Source organism: Neodiprion virginianus, chromosome 4 (genome assembly GCF_021901495.1).
Source record: "Neodiprion virginianus isolate iyNeoVirg1 chromosome 4, iyNeoVirg1.1, whole genome shotgun sequence".
Lineage (NCBI taxonomy): Eukaryota > Metazoa > Arthropoda > Insecta > Hymenoptera > Diprionidae > Neodiprion > Neodiprion virginianus.
In genome coordinates this window covers 33,470,742-33,488,226 of record NC_060880.1, presented here as the reverse complement: position 1 = coordinate 33,488,226, position 17,485 = coordinate 33,470,742, and the positions used below count along the sequence as shown (strand labels likewise).

The following is a 17,485-nucleotide window of genomic DNA, read 5'->3' as shown; positions in this document are numbered from 1 at the left end:
TTGGAGATTTCCCTGAACACTGGTATCAAAAAGATGATAAGTTTCTTCCATTGAAATTGAAATGTTCCTGTACCGATTCATGATTTGTTTGCACATTTTCTTTGCTCAACCTAATAAGTAGTTTCAATTCGATCGGTAGTGTATTAATATAGCTATCCATTCGTTATTTTTTAAACTATTTAGTTTTATTCAGGCGATAATAATTTCATTTGTAACTTTATTCGCATATATTATAAAGTTTTAATAATAAGAAAATTTCAAATCCTCCCGCGCCTCCGCAGCGTTATCTAGTACAGAAATACATTGGCTGAAGTATATTCTTTCAATATAAAACAATATATATTTCAGATATACAACGCATATGCGTTGACTGAAGACTATCAGTCAACGGCATATGCCAAACATGGCAGCGTGATGACAGTACCCGGCGTATTCAAATTTACCGCCAAGCCCCAGCGGCCATTGCTGATTGCGGAAACCACGAAGTAGCTGAAACTGACCAGTGAGCAGGAGTCTCATTTGACGCCATTGCTCAGTGAGCACTAGTGAGCAGCGCAGTAGGAAGCGGTAGGAAGGCATTGGAGGACAAAAACGTTCGTCGCAGGGTATCTGATTAGGGAGTCTTTTACTGTGCGATTCAGCTGCTCACGCGATAATAAATATATTGAAAATGTTTCCAATGAGCTCTCAAAAGATGTACTGGATATTCAGTGATGAAAATGACATCACGGAACTTCGCGAGAAGACTAACTCGGAATTCATCGACAAGCATGGCGTGAACGTGCCGGTGAGTGTTTATTCCAGTTTATTCTATCTCCCAATCGATATATCTATAGCTATAACCCAAAAAGCGTGTTTTGTCAATTCGAAAGAAATTACTTGAACAAAAGCCAGTTCATACAAAGTTATGGATAATTATATCAGCTTCGAACAGCGTGCGTTTTAACATTTGATTCACCAATCGAAAATATTCCATCTTTCGCAAGCAAATCTCCGTACTCTCTAATCGTCTTTTATTTTGACATATGTATCAATTACGTGATGAACATTCCGCGCGATTGCAAAGCAATTACGGTGTTACTGGGTGGATAAATTTATTTGAGAATTTTAATTATACACAACGTGTACTGGAGAACACGCTATTTTGAATCTTTGATCGTACATAAAAGCTCACGCAGTTTGTTGATTAAATACCTATAAACTTGGGGACGCCAAATAATGTTGGTAAAAATGTCTTCACCGTTTGTGGGAAGAAGACTGATATTTATACGGACATAAAAATTCTTGCCTAATATTCGATCGGCATGCTCTGTGTAAATGTTGTCCCATACATTTGCGTTTCCGTCAAGGAGTAATACTTTGTCTTTGAAAAATGGTTCGTTCTTTCCACTCGTACAGCGCGATCAAAGAGAGGAGCATTTCCTAACGACTTCGGAAGAACGGATATTACTCAAATTCTATGAATTACAACTCCGAGACTTCTGTCGCAGATTTGTTCCGCCCATGCCAAGACCTACCGTAGCAACTGCGCTTCACTACTTCAAGAGGTTCTATTTAAGGAACAGCGTTATGGATTACCATCCTAAGGAAATCCTTGTCACGTGCGTCTACCTTGGCTGCAAGGCAAGTATTCGTAATATGAATACAATTTAACATACTTGCAGAGATGACTTGTAATTAATTTTTTTTTATTGCGATGAACAAAACTTCAACTGTTTCCAGATTTTATTATTTTTTCAATTCTCTTTCTTAGGTAGAAGAATTCAATGTCTCAATATCCCAGTTCGTAGCGAATATCAAAGGAGACAGAGAAAAGGCATCAGACATCATTTTAAACAACGAATTGTTACTCATGCAGCAGCTCAACTATAACCTGACTGTCCATAATCCTTTCAGGCCTGTAGAGGGCTTGATGATCGATATAAAGGTGAGTGTAGCTTACGAAGGGAATCTACTTATTTTCCAAGCTGCAGAATCATTGGCTGAAATTTTTATCTCTTATTTTGTAAATTTCTCTTGACAATTCAGTTTTAACTTAAGCCCTTATTTCTGCTATTCATGGTTCACTCATCAAGATCATATCGAGCCTTTTGTAATTTTCTATTAATTTTTCCTGTGTTTTTAGACCAGATGCACATCACTTGAAAATCCAGAGAAGCTCAGACCGCATATCGACGATTTTCTTGAAAGAGTGTTTCTCACAGATAGTATTCTGATTTACGCTCCGAGTCAAATTGCTTTGGCTGCCACCTTGCACGCAGCGTCGAGAGCTGCTGCTAATCTAGACAATTACGTAACAGACACACTGTTCTCGAGGGAACATTTGCCAGGAATCATCGAGGCTGTTAGAAGTAAGTCGATCATAATTGTTTTTGGGGATGTTTCATCATCTTCGTCATTTTTCTTCTGACACATTATCACCGATTGTAACTATGTCATATTAAATTTTCAGAAATAAGATCAATGGCCAAGTGTGTTGAGCCTCCAGCAAGAGAAGTGGTCCGGTCTCTCGAGAAGAAACTGGACAAGTGCCGAAATCAAGCGAATAATCCAGACAGCGAAATGTAAGCCTTGCATTCACGAATTTTTGCCAAACATTTTGTCCGCACGTAAGGCTGGTCTTCAAATTCAAGTACCAAATGCCAGTCCGAAACATCTAATTGTGCTACTTAAGTTATTACATTTTACTTCTTCACTTAACTGTGTACCTTTACTTAACTTTTTCAGTTACAAACAAAGAATGCAGGACATGCTGGACGAGGATGATTTACGGGATAATGAAAAATACGCAAAAATCATTCAAGACCAAGCAGAGCATGACGAGAAAGTATTGGGCGTGAGTAAATCTCTATCTCCATCGGCGTTGTAGCATCGAAAGGTTTGCCACTAAATTTCTCAAAAGACTTCAACTTACGAAAATAAGTAATCTTTAAGCACGGGGCGTAGAGGACTGTGTGATATTTCAGTTATCATCGTTTCATATTCAGTCAGTTGCACTAGCATATCTTGCTTCTTTTGTGCTACATCTTGTTTTCATTTCTTTGAAATTACGAAAAGTGATCTACAAAATTTGAGTATTCACTGCAAATCCTGATTGAACCCATATGATTCAATTGTATTTGACACTGTCACTCATAATGTTCAAGACAACAGTTTCACATTTTCCATCCCATGGTTTAATCATTTTGGGTGTCTAGCGACATGATAAAGTTGATAATTCTCTAAAACTTGTAAAATGAGTCTAGTTTCTTGAATTTTGTACTATCAACTTTCTTTTACAACTAGACTCTGAAGGTAAAATTCTGCTATATAAATAAAAACTAGCGAAGCTCACAATAAAGTCTATATTTCATAACATATACAATACTTAGAAGCAATGAACACCACTTTATTTTTGTAGATGAAAATAGTGTTTTTGAAAATTGAAATCCTTGAAGAATTATAAACTGTATCACAACTGGATATCCCCTTAATTTCAATTTTGAAGTAGACTCAGGCAGCAATAAAACTTTATTCCTAACTTAACCGTAATGGCCACTTTATTGACCTGCAAAGGCCGACAAAAGTAGCTTATAATTCCCTCTTGTACTTTTCTCCGCAAATTTTTTTTTTTTTTGTTCCCTTGTTTTTCCCTTAAATGCGGTTTTAACTTTTAAAGTCAATAAAGTTGCGACAGTCAAGTCCGGAATAAAGTCCTATATGCAACACGGGTATAAAGACTATTATTTCTTTATCACATAATGTGCTATTAAAGACAGTAAAATAAAAAAAACTGGAAACAAAACAGAATAATTGTTTCTCAGTTACTGTCAAAAATTGTGTATCTCTAACGACTACAATCTCGGGGCGTAGTACATAGGTATTCATTTTGTAATTATAAGCTTCCAATATCTCCAGTACCTTATAAAATATGTTCGTACCCAAAGCCATGATTTTTCACTAAATCGTAAGCTAATGTAAATCAGCTGGCCGAAACGCGTGTATGGGGCATTCCACGTCAAGTCAGCCACCTCCAGGCCTCACTACCTTTGATTTCATTCTTCTAGGATTTTGTTATACCATGCGAAAGTGGTGTCTCTGATTTATTTAAAAATTTTCGGAGCCTCCGTTCCGGAGTTCTTGCAAGCCTAAAGTTTACGATATTCAAAAATTTACGAACTTTTAATCGATGATACCTCCAAATTGAACAATCGTATCAAAATCAGTAAGGTGGTGTTTCGATTCGTCTTGAATTCAAGTGTTTGAAAAAAAAATGTTTTGCAGATATTTTCCGCGACGTTTAAGCTGTCGTAACTGATGTTCAAATAAAAAAATCAAAATTCCATCAAGTATATTATTTTTGAAAATTTTGAAACATTTTTTTTTCGGTTGACGAAGTTGACGTGGAATGCCCCATATACAAATTAATGGATAACAAATATGCGAATTATTCGGAGTACCTTAGGTAGAGGAAAACAATGTTCAATTTACGTTGTCCTGATGAATCAGTTAATTGGAATCTGAGTATCCGGTGCAATCGGCGTACAAAACTATTTACTTGATTGCTTTATCTGCTTGAAGATTTCTCAAATAACACTGTAAGATTTAACGCTACGTTACAACAACCGTGTTTTGCTTATCATCCAATTACTACATTTTTATTTCAAATGTGTAATCAACACCTGAAGTTTCCAATTTAGAAAATCGAAACCTAAGTCCACCGTGGCTTTTGGTACTGAAACAGCCACAAAGATTACATAACCACGTATCTCCTTAGTTCGCAGTTGAAATGATAGGGTGGCGACAGACTGGGAAAACCGGGAATAGTCAGGGAATTTCGTATATTGGAAAAAGACCGGGAAAAATCAAAGAATTATGATGGACTATAAAGAAAAACGTACTTTTTCTATAAATCGTTTTCAAACTTCAACTGAGCTTCGTAAATTCAGTTAAGCTAACCGTCTAAAATGGTATTGTTCAATTTCTAAGTATTTGTGTGAAACTAAGCAATACTATGTGCTTTTTAGATCCAAATTTATATATTCAAGGTGCGGAACTTCTGGAGCTTTTCGTCATAAAAGCTGCTCCACATTACCTATGTTTTGTGGAAAAACGTTAGAGAATTCTGCATTTTTTAACCCTAGACGGGGCAACCTAATTTTTATACCTTCTACGGGGTAACTGGGGCATCGGAGTACCCCAAGCGTTTCCAAACAACGCAAGCCTTTCTAGTTCCAATAAGATAGGTTTATTATGCATCATTTTCTTCGTTTTTTAATCAGAAACACGAAGGTATATATTAAAATCCCTTTCCTTTGAGATGAAAACGCGAAGAACTTGTTTAAAGCAAAAAAAAAAAAAGGGCGGTGAAGAGCTAAAAATGACTATTTTTCAGTCAAAATAGTCTCATTCTTTTTCTAATTAACCGATTTCCAAAACTCTAACGGGATTTGAAAGGGAATACACTGAGCCTTGAGATGAAATGGTGTATCGATTCATTTTTTTCAAAAAGTATAATTATTTATTTATCCGAAAACTGAAAATAACAAAAAGCCGTAAATGGGTGAAGTCAATGAAAAATTACATATTGCATCTTTTTTTCAACTTTGAATGAATTTTTTATTCAACAAACAATTTTTATAAATATAGAAAATAACCATCGAGGCTTAATGGTATACCGATCGGTTTATTGTGGCACAAATTTACCAAAAAATTGAACTGTGCTCGTCACAGACAGGTCGGTTACAGTTTTCGTAGAAAGTTTTTACTTTTCGGTCGGCTAGTCGTGGACAAATGGCACGTCTTACTTTTTATCCAGCCCGAGGTTTATCATTTCCATCCCCCTCTGAGTCCGAATCGTACATCATTTCTACACGATCTTTCTCTTCGTCATCTTCCGACAGCATATCAACAGCCAACTCTGTTTTTTCCGAAAGCGCCTCACTGGCCGATTTAGTCCTTGGTGTGAACACTGGATCTTTTAGGGAACGGTGAAGTTTTTGGAGTTTTCTAGGCTTTGAAAAAATCTGAAAAAATTCTGGGTTAGGTACTTCTTGAAGTGTCTACTACATGGCCCAGAAGTTGTTTAACCCTAGGACCCTACACTATCCGTATGAAACAAATACTCTACATACGGGTTACGCGCACCCCAGAACTTGAAGTCAACGTTGCTAGAGGACTGTTTGTCGTAGAGAGTTTTTTTCTTTTCCAATTGAACGCTGAAAGACTGAATAATGGAATAGGATATGCGACAAAAACCTAATATGACATTTTCGTCTTAAAAAATGCGATTGAATAAAGTAAGAAAAATGATTTTAGCTTTGTAGGAAATAATATATAAGATAACGAAGCTATCTTTCGAATAAGTTATAATGTCAATCGTATTAAATGTATATTGTAATATTCAATTGAAAACTTCTTAAAATTCTACGTTAAATATGTGAATACAAGTATATTGAAGCTTTGCAACCGCGTAAGTGTAGTAATGCTCGATATGCACGGTATTCAATCGATGTGAACTCTCCGAGGCGTCGTCACGTAATGCCCCTTTGACACCCGCTCTCTAGACCCACCGCATTCGATTCGTCACCCGTCTAATCTCAATGTCTATGTTCTGGCTCTCGAAATATTATCGGCTTCCCTGCCTCACCGCCGTGGTCCATACCAAGACGTTGACTTCATTCGGCCTTCCTAGATTTTACGACGTCCTCGTCGTAGCTTCGTCCACCTGTCAATCTGAAAATAAACGTCCACCATACGAAATTATCAAAATTTCCGTATATAGCAAGACAATAGGCGGGTGCGGCGTTCACTCCGAAATCAGAGTGATCAAGTCCGATCCAAGAGTTTCAGCCACCTCTCGTCATTGTCTAAATACATTTGGGCTACCATCATTCGCCCCACAAGGTTACTATCATTCACCTGATTCGATTACTGTCATTCATCGAAATAAAATTCTTTGGGCTACTATCTTTCGCCACACAAGGTTACTATCATTCGCCTGTTTCGATTACTATCATTCATCGAAATTCCAACGTGGCCTTACCAGTACTATGCCGTAGCATCAAAAATGACCCACGGACTCAGCTGATCCACTGCCACTACCGTTCGTTGCCCTGGCGTCTTCTTCATGTCCCTGAGGTCCTCGACCTCGTACCGGTCATTTGGTAAGACCGCCCTGACCTTGAACGGCCCCTTGGCCTTAGCATTCAGCTTCCGGCTCTCGCCCGTGGCAGGCGCAGCGCTGGATTTCCACATGACAACGTCGCCGACCGCGTGCCGGGGAGGTTTAAACCTTTTCGCATCAAACGCTCTTTTCTGCCTCCCTTGCTCTACAGCGATGTTGTCCTTTGCCATCTTCCGCAACTCTTCCAAGTCCACCTGATCCAAGGTCTCCTGAATTGCAGATATCAACACCGCATCGGCCATACTGCGAGGTTTGAATCCATACAGCAGTCTTCATGGCGTACTTCGCGTACTTCGGTTCGTGGTATTATTTATGGCACTCTGAACCTTCTTTACGGGCTGCCTGTTTTCCAGCCCAGTGCCGGCGTTAGAGGGACTGATACCCTGGGCAAGAAGATTGGCGCCCACTTAAGGAAATCAAAATCGAGAGTTAATTTTTTTCTGAACCAATGTGAACGTGTATTAAGAATTCTATCTTTCCTTTAGCGTGACCCAGAGTTAACGACGTGGACGTAGAAAGTTATGTAGCTCCTCTTTTTTTTTTGTATTTTTTATTGTTGTTTTTTTTTTTTTTTTTTTTTTTTTTTTTTTTTTTTGTTGATTTCCTTTTTTTGTTACCCAAAATTTGTTTTTGCATGAATTTAATGCACATTTTATATTTTAATTACTCTTCATTTTGATTTAATACTTTGTTAATTTTTGAATAACTTTCTTCCTTTTTTTTCTGCTGTTCTTTAGTAAAATTTTACTTTTCGGGCCTTTCTGTCAGCAAATACACGAATTAAACTAGAAAAATCCAATTGTTCAGCGATTTCACTTTCAATCGACAGAGTAGCCAAGTTAAGAGAGTCTCGATTGAGAGGTTGTTGATCGGAGATACGTTTTTATTAATTTTAGTTTAGAAAAACTGCGTTCTCCACTTGCAACTGTAACCGGAATCGTTGCAAAAATCCGGAATGCAATCCATACATTTGAATAAAGTTCTTGAATATTCCGCTGTCGTATAAAGTTGAAACTTGACTTTCAAAGTACCTTTGCTGATATAATGAGAGACGAATTATATTCCTCTGCGATTTGTCTCCACGCCTCTTCTTTATCTTTAAGCGTTGATGTATCGCTTTTTTTGTTCTCTATTAGATATGTGCGAAAATTTCTTCAAAATGTTGAGGAACAGACGCTTCTCAGTTTCCGTATAGTGTTTTTTTCCGGACATGTTTATACCCCTACGAAGAAACATTTTAACCATAAAATGCTTTTATCTCGAAATTTTATTATTAAATAATCACGTTAGAAAATTAATATATATTTAAATTATCACATTGCTTTCATCATGATAGAAAAAATTATAATTTACCCATAATTGAATACTTACAGTTGACAAATGTTGGGTAGATAGAAAAACGTTTTTCTTGGATGTCGATTTTTGGCTTAATTTATTGACTCTTGTATGAAACTGTAAAAATGACTTAGCCCACGTGACTTCGAGGGAAAAAATCCCGCGAAAAGTTAATTCTTGTTTGTGCCACTGGCGTGACAAGTGATTTCCACAGATATTCTGATTGGCCAATACAGCGGAAAAATCACGGAAGTAGCCGAATGGCACTTGAGAACTTCTCAAGTAATTGCTCGAATAAGTCATTCTTAAGCAAATTCTTGACCCATTTACTTAATAAAGCAAATCTTATTCTCTGACTGTGAATTCATGCAGTCTTCAGATCAGCTTATATGAATAAGCAAGTCTTATCCAAGTCAAGCTTAAGATCTTTCTCAAGACTCGACTGTGAATACGGCCCTTAGCTATCCCCATCATCCACCGCGCGTTCCAGTTTGGTGGGGGGTGGGGGGTGGGGGAAGTATCCCACCTCCACCAATCGCCCCCCAAAATTTGGCGCCCTGGGCCATCGCCCCATCGCGCCCCCCCCCCCCCCCCCTAACGCCGGCACTGATCGTCAAAGAACATAGAGTACACTTGGCTTTGTGCTTATTGCTTGGATCAGGGCTAAGCCATGTCCTGAAATCACTCTCATTTGTCCAAAAGTTTCGAAATTTTTGGGGACGTCGCGTGTCAATCCTAACCTTCTTCCGGGGGGGCGTACTGGGACTATTATCTTCAATCCTATCCCTATCCATTAGGATACGCGTGCGTACTTACATTTAATTGTACAAATGACCAGAAAGTACTTATTTGAATTATTTTTGTATACACTAGGAATGACGGCAGGAACTGGCGGGAAGCGGGAAACGCGGCGCTCAAATCAACACCAACGCGCCTGAGCCCGAACCGTGCATGTCAGCGCCCTCCGCAATAATGTGGTTAAAATTAAAAACCACATTATTGTATAGTCGAAGTTCCTTTATTTTCAAAGTCGCCTCGTGATTCTGTATATTTAATTTTTTTTGGATTTTTTCTTTTGAGGGATAAAGGTTGAAGGTTTTGGTTTCAAAATAAAGTACACTCGCGATTTGAGCCATCGGATTTTTGTCGTTTATTGGCTCTTGTGGGAAAAGCCTTGCGGTATAAAAACCCACGACGTTTTATATTGTTTACGTTTTTTCCTTTGTCAAGAAGCCAGTTTGGTCCGTGCCATTGCAATCCTCGGTTTGCGTTTGATTTTTTGATCGGAGAATCGAGGATCGTATGGCTGTTCACCCGCGTTCGGAGAATCCGGAACCATACGACCGTTCACCCGATCGTTTCGATTATCGAATTATCTCCTTTCTTTTGGGAAGTCGTATGTGAGAGAGCACAGGACTCTCTCTGCTGTATTAGTAATGCACAATGATTTTCAATTTCCGTGTTGGTATGCTCGACGATTATTTTGATAATATCCGGAGGAAAAAGTACATCCCAAAATTCTTCAATAGTTTGTAAATCACTTGCTGGTCCAGAAGGTTTTGGAACAAACACCGGATCTGGGACGCTAAATCGATCTGTAAAGAAAAAATGTAGGCTAAAGTAAAATTACGAGTTGGGTTACACAGTAAGATATTATGTTTGTATATACACCTGAGTTCCCTTACTACTTATAATATATACTTTTATACCTGAACAACATACCTGACCGACGGCTTGAAAGTTTTGTACTCCAAACAAAGCCATTTTTTCCCCTCAAATGAGATTTGGGGCGACCTCGAGCAGGAGATTCTAACAACCGATGAGCTAAAGACGCGTTCTCCCAATCACTCTGCATGTCATCATTTGCATCCGTATCATCATCCTCACTTAGCGTATCTAAATATTCTGACTGATTCGAAACATGGTCTTCTGACTCTGATCCATTGTCATCATTACCTCCACCATCTTCATTTTCTTCCATTAGACGGCTGGCGATAGTTCGAGGTCGAAGATTATAAGACATCTGTATATATACACACATATATATTTAATTAATAACCATTATTTATTGCTGAAAAAAAAAATTCAATTCATGCATAAATACTTACGTTTACAGAAACAATATAACATCAATCAACGATAAAAAAAAAATTGAATTTTTTTAAGATTTTGCCACAGTAAGGCCACACGGGGTCTACAGAACCCCAAAAAAAAACACGTGCGTACTAATATGTCTCTGCAGGATGACTAATGCCAAAGAGACCTTCGTAACGTGTCAAAACTTGTTGTGGAGACTTCAAACAACAACAGATGGTGCTATATATCTAATTCCTAAGGGTCTTTGTAGATTTAAAATTGCATTGAAATTTGTCTGGGGTCCGTTGGACCCCATGTGTCCTCAACGGGTTAAAGCTGCTCTAATACTGTGGCTTTTAGTCCAGCGTTGACGTGCAGCTATGGAATTAGTAAAATGTGCAATTCCACTGAGACGTTTAGCTGCGTCAGCGTTAATTGTTTGTTCAAGTGTTAGATCTATCGGTATTCTTGAAAATGGTTTGTCAGTTCTTTTAATACCAAAACATCCATTCATAAAGTCATCTTCTAGTCCAGGGTGAGTTTCATTGATATTATTTAAATTATCAAAATATTTCACACAATATCGAGCGTAATTCGATTGATTGAACATAAAAAATAAATTAGCCATTTTTGGAATTACATGCTTAAACATCTGGAAATCATCCATACGTATGCTTCTTGAAAGGGTTATGTAGTAGGTTATAAGTTGAATATAAATCAGATAGAACTGAGCTGTTTTCCCATGATTACCTTCTCTTGTCTTTGTAACGTATTTTTTATACGAATTTAGCACTTGTGATAATATGTGATTAGGTAATAATTCTGTCGACGTCAATGAAACTGGAATTTTTTTATCCTGATACTCTAGAAGATCGTCATAAATTTGTCCTTTCATGAAATCGTGTTCAATTCCTTTAGTTTTTAAAAATTGGTCAAAATGTAAAATTTGTAAGCCTAGAGCCATTAACGGATGGAGACGTTTGCATCGGTTAAAATGTTTACCTTCTACTATTCCATTTACAGAGCCCGAAGCGATAAGTTTGCTCTCAACCATCATGTGAGACAATCCACACTCATTGATAAAAGTTCCAACAGCCTTAAAAAAGGCCATCATTAAATGGAATGAACCAAGATGTATGAAGAGATTATTAAACCTTGGAGCTTCTGTTGCTTGAATTTTATGAGCTATTTCAGCTATCGCCAAATCATATGTGACTTGCACATAACTTTGGCCACATTCTTTACCTACGTTTTGTGCTTGCTCCATAGTATACACTACCACTGATATATTTGTTGGTGATAAATTAATCGGAGTAAGATAGGATACTTTCTGTTTCGTTTAGGATACTTTCTGTTTCTGCTACCATCGTGTTCATATTGTGGCGACAATCCGTCACTCTCACAATTGTTACCAACATACTTATAAGACTGCTTCTCAACTACGGCATCGTAGGAGCTAATATGTTGTATGGTTTCAATACCTAATGGACAGTCTTCTACATCCATTTGGTCTTCGCAGTCTACATCGATATTCATTCTTTCTTCACTTTTGTCTATGACATAAGTCTGACCCTTTGTTATTAAGCCTGCGTTAAGCAGAAAATCATAAATGTCACCATCTGCGAATTCATCATATGAATCGCCATAAAAGTCACTTAGGGATGAATCTTTACGTAGGGCATCATTGATTTGAGCCACAGTGGTATGAATGTTACATTCAGGAACATAGCCATCATCTTCTTCTATCATATCTGCTAAATAGACTTCAAATGTAGCGGCTTGAAAATATAGTCGATATTCTTCTTGCAGATCAAAACCATATGTATTCATGAGAAATTCAGTTAGTAGGGTTCTTGATGGTGATTCTTCATAAAGAATCACTAGAGGAGTAACATCTCCAGATTCATAGATTAATTTTGCCAGTCTTAGCATTGCACGATCACTCTCGTTGACTTCCATTATTTATGTATGCTTTTAATACAAAGAATTGATGGTGTATTCGGCACGTGAAAAACATGTGACAATAAATGTAGTAGATCAATTGTTTGTATGAAAGGCAAATTTCCCGGTGAAGGTGATCGATCATTTTGAACTGGTTTTAAACACCCTAACATCTTTAATTGTTTACCAAACGGATTGATGGCTTATTCTCTGTTTTTCCGCCGGATTCATTAATCTTTCTGCGAATGAACCTGGCCTCCCAGTGACAGCGTATTCTCAAGAATAACTTTAAAAATGCTTCACTAGTATCGATTGTACATAATTCGAGCTTTCTGCACGACTGTAATAATATATGAGAGAGAACCTGAGTGACAGTATTCGAATGTACGATGCTTTGAATCACACTTTTGAACGTGCGTTCCCATGCAATAATGTTTTCGAAAACGTCTTTGTTGCATAGACCAATCCATGCGTATCGGCATAACTTTTCATGATAACATATAATTTATGTTCAGCATCTAGACTATCGTTTTCATCAATTAGTAATTTCTTACAATCTATACAATTATGATGGGATAAAAAATTTTTACATAAATATCCACAAATATAATAAACTGCATTCGACTCGGTGAATTCCTGGATTTCTGATTGCGGAGCCGAGTCGACAAGGTCACTGTTTGTAATACAAATGTCATTATACGACGCACTGGGAGTAGCATCTTTAGATTGGATATCTGTAATGCAGCTCAATTTTGCTAATATATGATCTGTATCTGCTTCGCAGTTGCTCAAGTTGGAAATTTTCGTCAAATGTGTTATCAAAATATGCCTCAATCCTGATTCGAATTGCATGGGAGATGGATACATCGAACAGCCGTGCTGTCGTCTTACGGTGGAAAAAAGATTTTCTAAAGGATCCTGGTTTCACCGTCGCGTACACAAATGTTTTATATTGTAATTCACTGATGAATCTTCAAAAAGCTGTAGTACAGCACTAATCGTCAATTGAAGACCTCCAATGCACGGAGGTTGTCGTCCCGTAACAAACTCAGCTGTCTCGAAATTTTTCAACATTGAATTCAGATATCCCACATGCTCTGACTCTGATGAGATGGCGTAATTTAATTTTTGTGGAAGATTTTTTTTCAATAGTGAAGAATTGAGAGAATCGAATAATTTGTCCATGTCTATTATAAATTGAGCAGTCATACTACAATTAGTGCTAAATTTTTCCGGAAAGATTGTTTTATAAACCAGGTGTGCTGTGTACATAGGCTCGGAAAATATTTGCGCAGCTAACGAAACACGCATCTTGCTCCATTTACCTAGCTTAAAATGTTTTTCAGAAATTTTTTGCAGCAAGTTCAATGGATTGCTCTTACTAAAATCGAAAACCGTACAAATTTCTTTCCAATCCACTAATCCGTTTTTATATCGTAATACTTTATTCTTCAAATTATTGCGGATTGACTTGAGTAAATGAGGCGGATCATAAAGCACATATTATATATTTTCTCACCATTGCGATGAAAATATGGACGCTGTGTCGTCACTCCGAAATTTGCGAGGAAACCTTGATTTCTTGGATCCTGATCAAATATAACACTTTTTACGATCAGGCCCTGTTCGGAAACCTTGTCAATTGAATCGAGAATTAATTGATGAATTTTGGGAGAGTTCCCTGTGCTACCTAAAAAATAATACCCTATGACTTGCTTAACATTTTTATTAACCCACGTAAGCATTGCAACCACAGCTGATTTTGCAACTTGTGGATCACGTACTTCACCATCGTCAGCATATCCAATGAACTTGTCCGAATGTGGATCGTAATGCACCTCTGGTGTGAGATTGATTTCGTCAAGTATTAAAGAAACTATTTTGTCACTTTGAGGAGCTTGTCTGAACTTAGCTTTCAGTGAATTTAATACAGATTTGTTTAAGGGATCGTCTCAGTGTGACCTCCGAAAAATCACTGATTTTATGAAGAATACAAAATGATTTTTTTAAAGTTTATTTATTGAGTGCATCATTGTTGTATAAATTGTTGTAATTTCGCACCACGAATCTCCTCCCGAAGGACAATACTGATGCTGGGGATTCTCATCAGTTGAGCTTTTGTGGTAAAACGTCGCCCATATTGCGTTCCTCATGTTCTCAACGGAATCGGAGTTTCGACGGACTGCTAAGCCATAATATTCCGAAAGAGTTGTTAACGACTTTAGTGTCAATTGCACTTTTTTTGGTTCAGCAGCAGGTTTTTGCATTGCATTTTTTCCCCCTTTCGCAATACTTGAACGAGTTTTTTTTTTTCTTCGGTTCAGTCTCCACTTGTTTCTCTGCAACTTGCTTCTTGGCTTTCTTCAATTGGACCAACCTTTTTCTCGCTTCGTTTCCCCTTTTGTAAACACGTTTTTTGACGTGCAGAACGCATTCTTTTTTTTTTATCGTGAGCTCGTCGCCATAAGGCTTGGCTTCTAACAACATTTTGAAGGTCTTTGTATCTCCATCTCCAATATAAAATCCGTATTTTGCATTGTGGATTTCCTCAGATCTCTTGAAAATTTCGAGCATACCATCAACCTCCATTTTTCCAGCGCTGCCTTCGTGATTTACGTTGCACTCCGGTTCATGCGTCGCATACCATGCATCGTATTCAACCGTGTTTTCTCTTCCCTTCCAAAGTGAACAAGCTCTGCAAAAGCTTGACCGAACAGCAACGTCCAGGACTTTATTGGTGTATTTTCCAATCACAGACACGATACCCATGCGCGAAGTAAAACCGCGCTTCGACCAGGATCCATCACCAGACACCGTGAGAATATCCGCTCGATTCCTGAGTTGTCGCCTCCGTCGTAAAGCTCCAGTTTCTTGATTAATTGCATTTCCTCGCAGACCAGGTACATTCAATGAAACTGGACTGACAGGTGGTGTCTCATCCATCAATCTTGCTAGATTTCTACGAAAATTTTGATTTTTTCGTCTGTATTGTAAACTATTTAATCGCCATTGTTTTCTTTTTCGTCTCTTCTCTCGTGAACTCATAGAATTTACAGATTTTACCTGACCTTTTGTTTTTTTCATTAAATACTTGAGTTTTTCTTGTTCTTGAAGTTTTCTCAAACTTTCAGGGCAACTTTTCATTTTTTCTCTTCGCCTCCTGTCATACTCTTTCTTCTTTAGTTTTGCTTCAGAAGCGGTTAATTTTCTACCTCTTGACATTTTTTACTTGTAGTGTCCTAAAACAAATCAATCAACCATAAATATTTAATATTTATCGAGAAATGCATCATTCCCTTACGCAATTATCATTCCCTCATCAAAAAATTTTGTGAGGGAATGATGATGAGGGAATGACGAAACGAAGAAAAATTGCCATTAGCTCGGAAACATAACCTTACTTTTCTATAGTACTGTGAACCCGTTAAGTGTACTATATTACTACCGGAAACAAATACAAATATGCAATAAATATTACAAAAATAAGTGCTTACCTTTTTATAACGCTACGTGAGGTAATGATCATTAAAAATGTAACCTTTAAATAATTTGCATTTAAAATTGTTTCAACAAAACATCTTTCCACCCACAGTCTGATTTATCGTATGATGTTCACACCAATATTGCCAACTTCTAAAAAAAATAAAGCGGGATCCGGTAGAGTTTCAAATTTTGCTCCAATCACACTGTTTTGAAACGGTGAGGGAATGATAGGTTTTTTAAGGACAAATTTCGACAGATATTTAATAATACTTCCATCAAGTATTTTTAAATTATGAACTTATGTACTTATAGCCAGTACTATCATGTATAAGTAAAATCTAAGATAATAAACATTTTGTAAGAAATTGTTCATTTTAGGTTCATGACTCTACTTAAATTTAGCAGATGGGACATAGTGAGGGAATGATTTTCAGCATACTTTCTTGGACATATCTTCTTTGTCTATCATATGAAAAATAAATTTGATTCATAATTTGGTACACCTAGTACAGTAGTTTCATAAAAAAAAAAAAACTTTTTATAACCGACGATCCCCGCCTGTAGAAATCATCAAGGACATCAATTTCGATTTTTTCTGAGAACTACCCTTAAGTTCTTGCCGCCACATTGTAAAAAGGAGTGGTTCAATGATTACATAAAAATTCCCTGTCAAACTTTAACTATCGTGAACACCCCTGATCATGATTACAGCATGAGTTCTTTGCGGTAACATTGCAAGAAAAAATCCAGGAAACAAATTTTTTCAAAAATTTTCACGTTTTTCATGCTTAAATCGGCCATATTTTTTTTCTTGATGTCTAATCGGAATTTTGAGCCCGTATTCTGAAAGCGCATAAAATTCTACGTTGGAATATCTGAAAACAAAATTTTTTCAACGCCGGATCAGGACGATTGGGCGTTAATTGGTTAATTCAGGTGCATTATAATGAATTCACAAACCTATCGACAGGACAATTCCCCAGTTATTTCCCTCTCAGGCTGCGCAGTAGGGTTTTCTTCAACGTGTTTCGTAAATAGGAGGATTATGGGAAGTTGTGGGATGAATAGTACTGACCAAATCAAGGAGAGTATTTTACAAAATTATTTTTTATTTAAAAAGTTTAAATTTAATAAAAATTGAAATTGGGCTGGTTCCGCCCCCCACTCTCGCCCTGCGGTTTCCTCTACCACCTCCACGACGGCGGCGGTGCCGGTTCCGGCGACTGCCTTCCCCTCGAGGACCGGGTCCACCGGTGGGCATAGCGGCTGCCACTGCCACCCGGACAGCTTCCGTGATCCGTTCCTATCAACGACCAAATAATTGTGATTCAATGTCACGAGCATTTTTGACCGATGAGCAGCTATTCTATATGAAATTATAAAATACGAAAACAGTGAAAAGTAAAACTGTTTCGCCAACAAATAAAAGTTTTGTATTTTTACAATTTGATAGCTTAATTTATTGCAAAGAATTGAATAAACGTT

The 17,485-nt window shown here is 37.5% G+C and overlaps 1 protein-coding gene across 3 annotated transcripts; it reads left to right on the top strand.

Annotated features, from left to right (window-relative positions):
* The first annotated feature begins 555 nt into the window (after positions 1-555).
* LOC124302591 (cyclin-H) lies at positions 556-13,611 on the top strand. Of its 3 annotated transcripts, XM_046758900.1 has the most exons (7): positions 556-787; positions 1,399-1,623; positions 1,754-1,927; positions 2,126-2,351; positions 2,453-2,564; positions 2,728-2,878; positions 13,302-13,611. In XM_046758900.1, the coding sequence occupies exons 1-6, from the start codon at positions 671-673 to the stop codon at positions 2,867-2,869; spliced, it is 996 nt and encodes a 331-aa protein (XP_046614856.1). In that variant the 5' UTR covers positions 556-670; the 3' UTR covers positions 2,870-2,878; positions 13,302-13,611. The 3 variants fall into 3 exon arrangements, with proteins under 3 accessions (XP_046614856.1, XP_046614855.1, XP_046614857.1); XM_046758899.1 differs by lacking the exon at positions 13,302-13,611 and having other exon boundaries at positions 2,728-5,528; XM_046758901.1 differs by lacking the exon at positions 13,302-13,611 and having other exon boundaries at positions 648-787; positions 1,491-1,623; positions 2,728-5,528.
* The last annotated feature ends 3,874 nt before the right edge of the window (positions 13,612-17,485 follow it).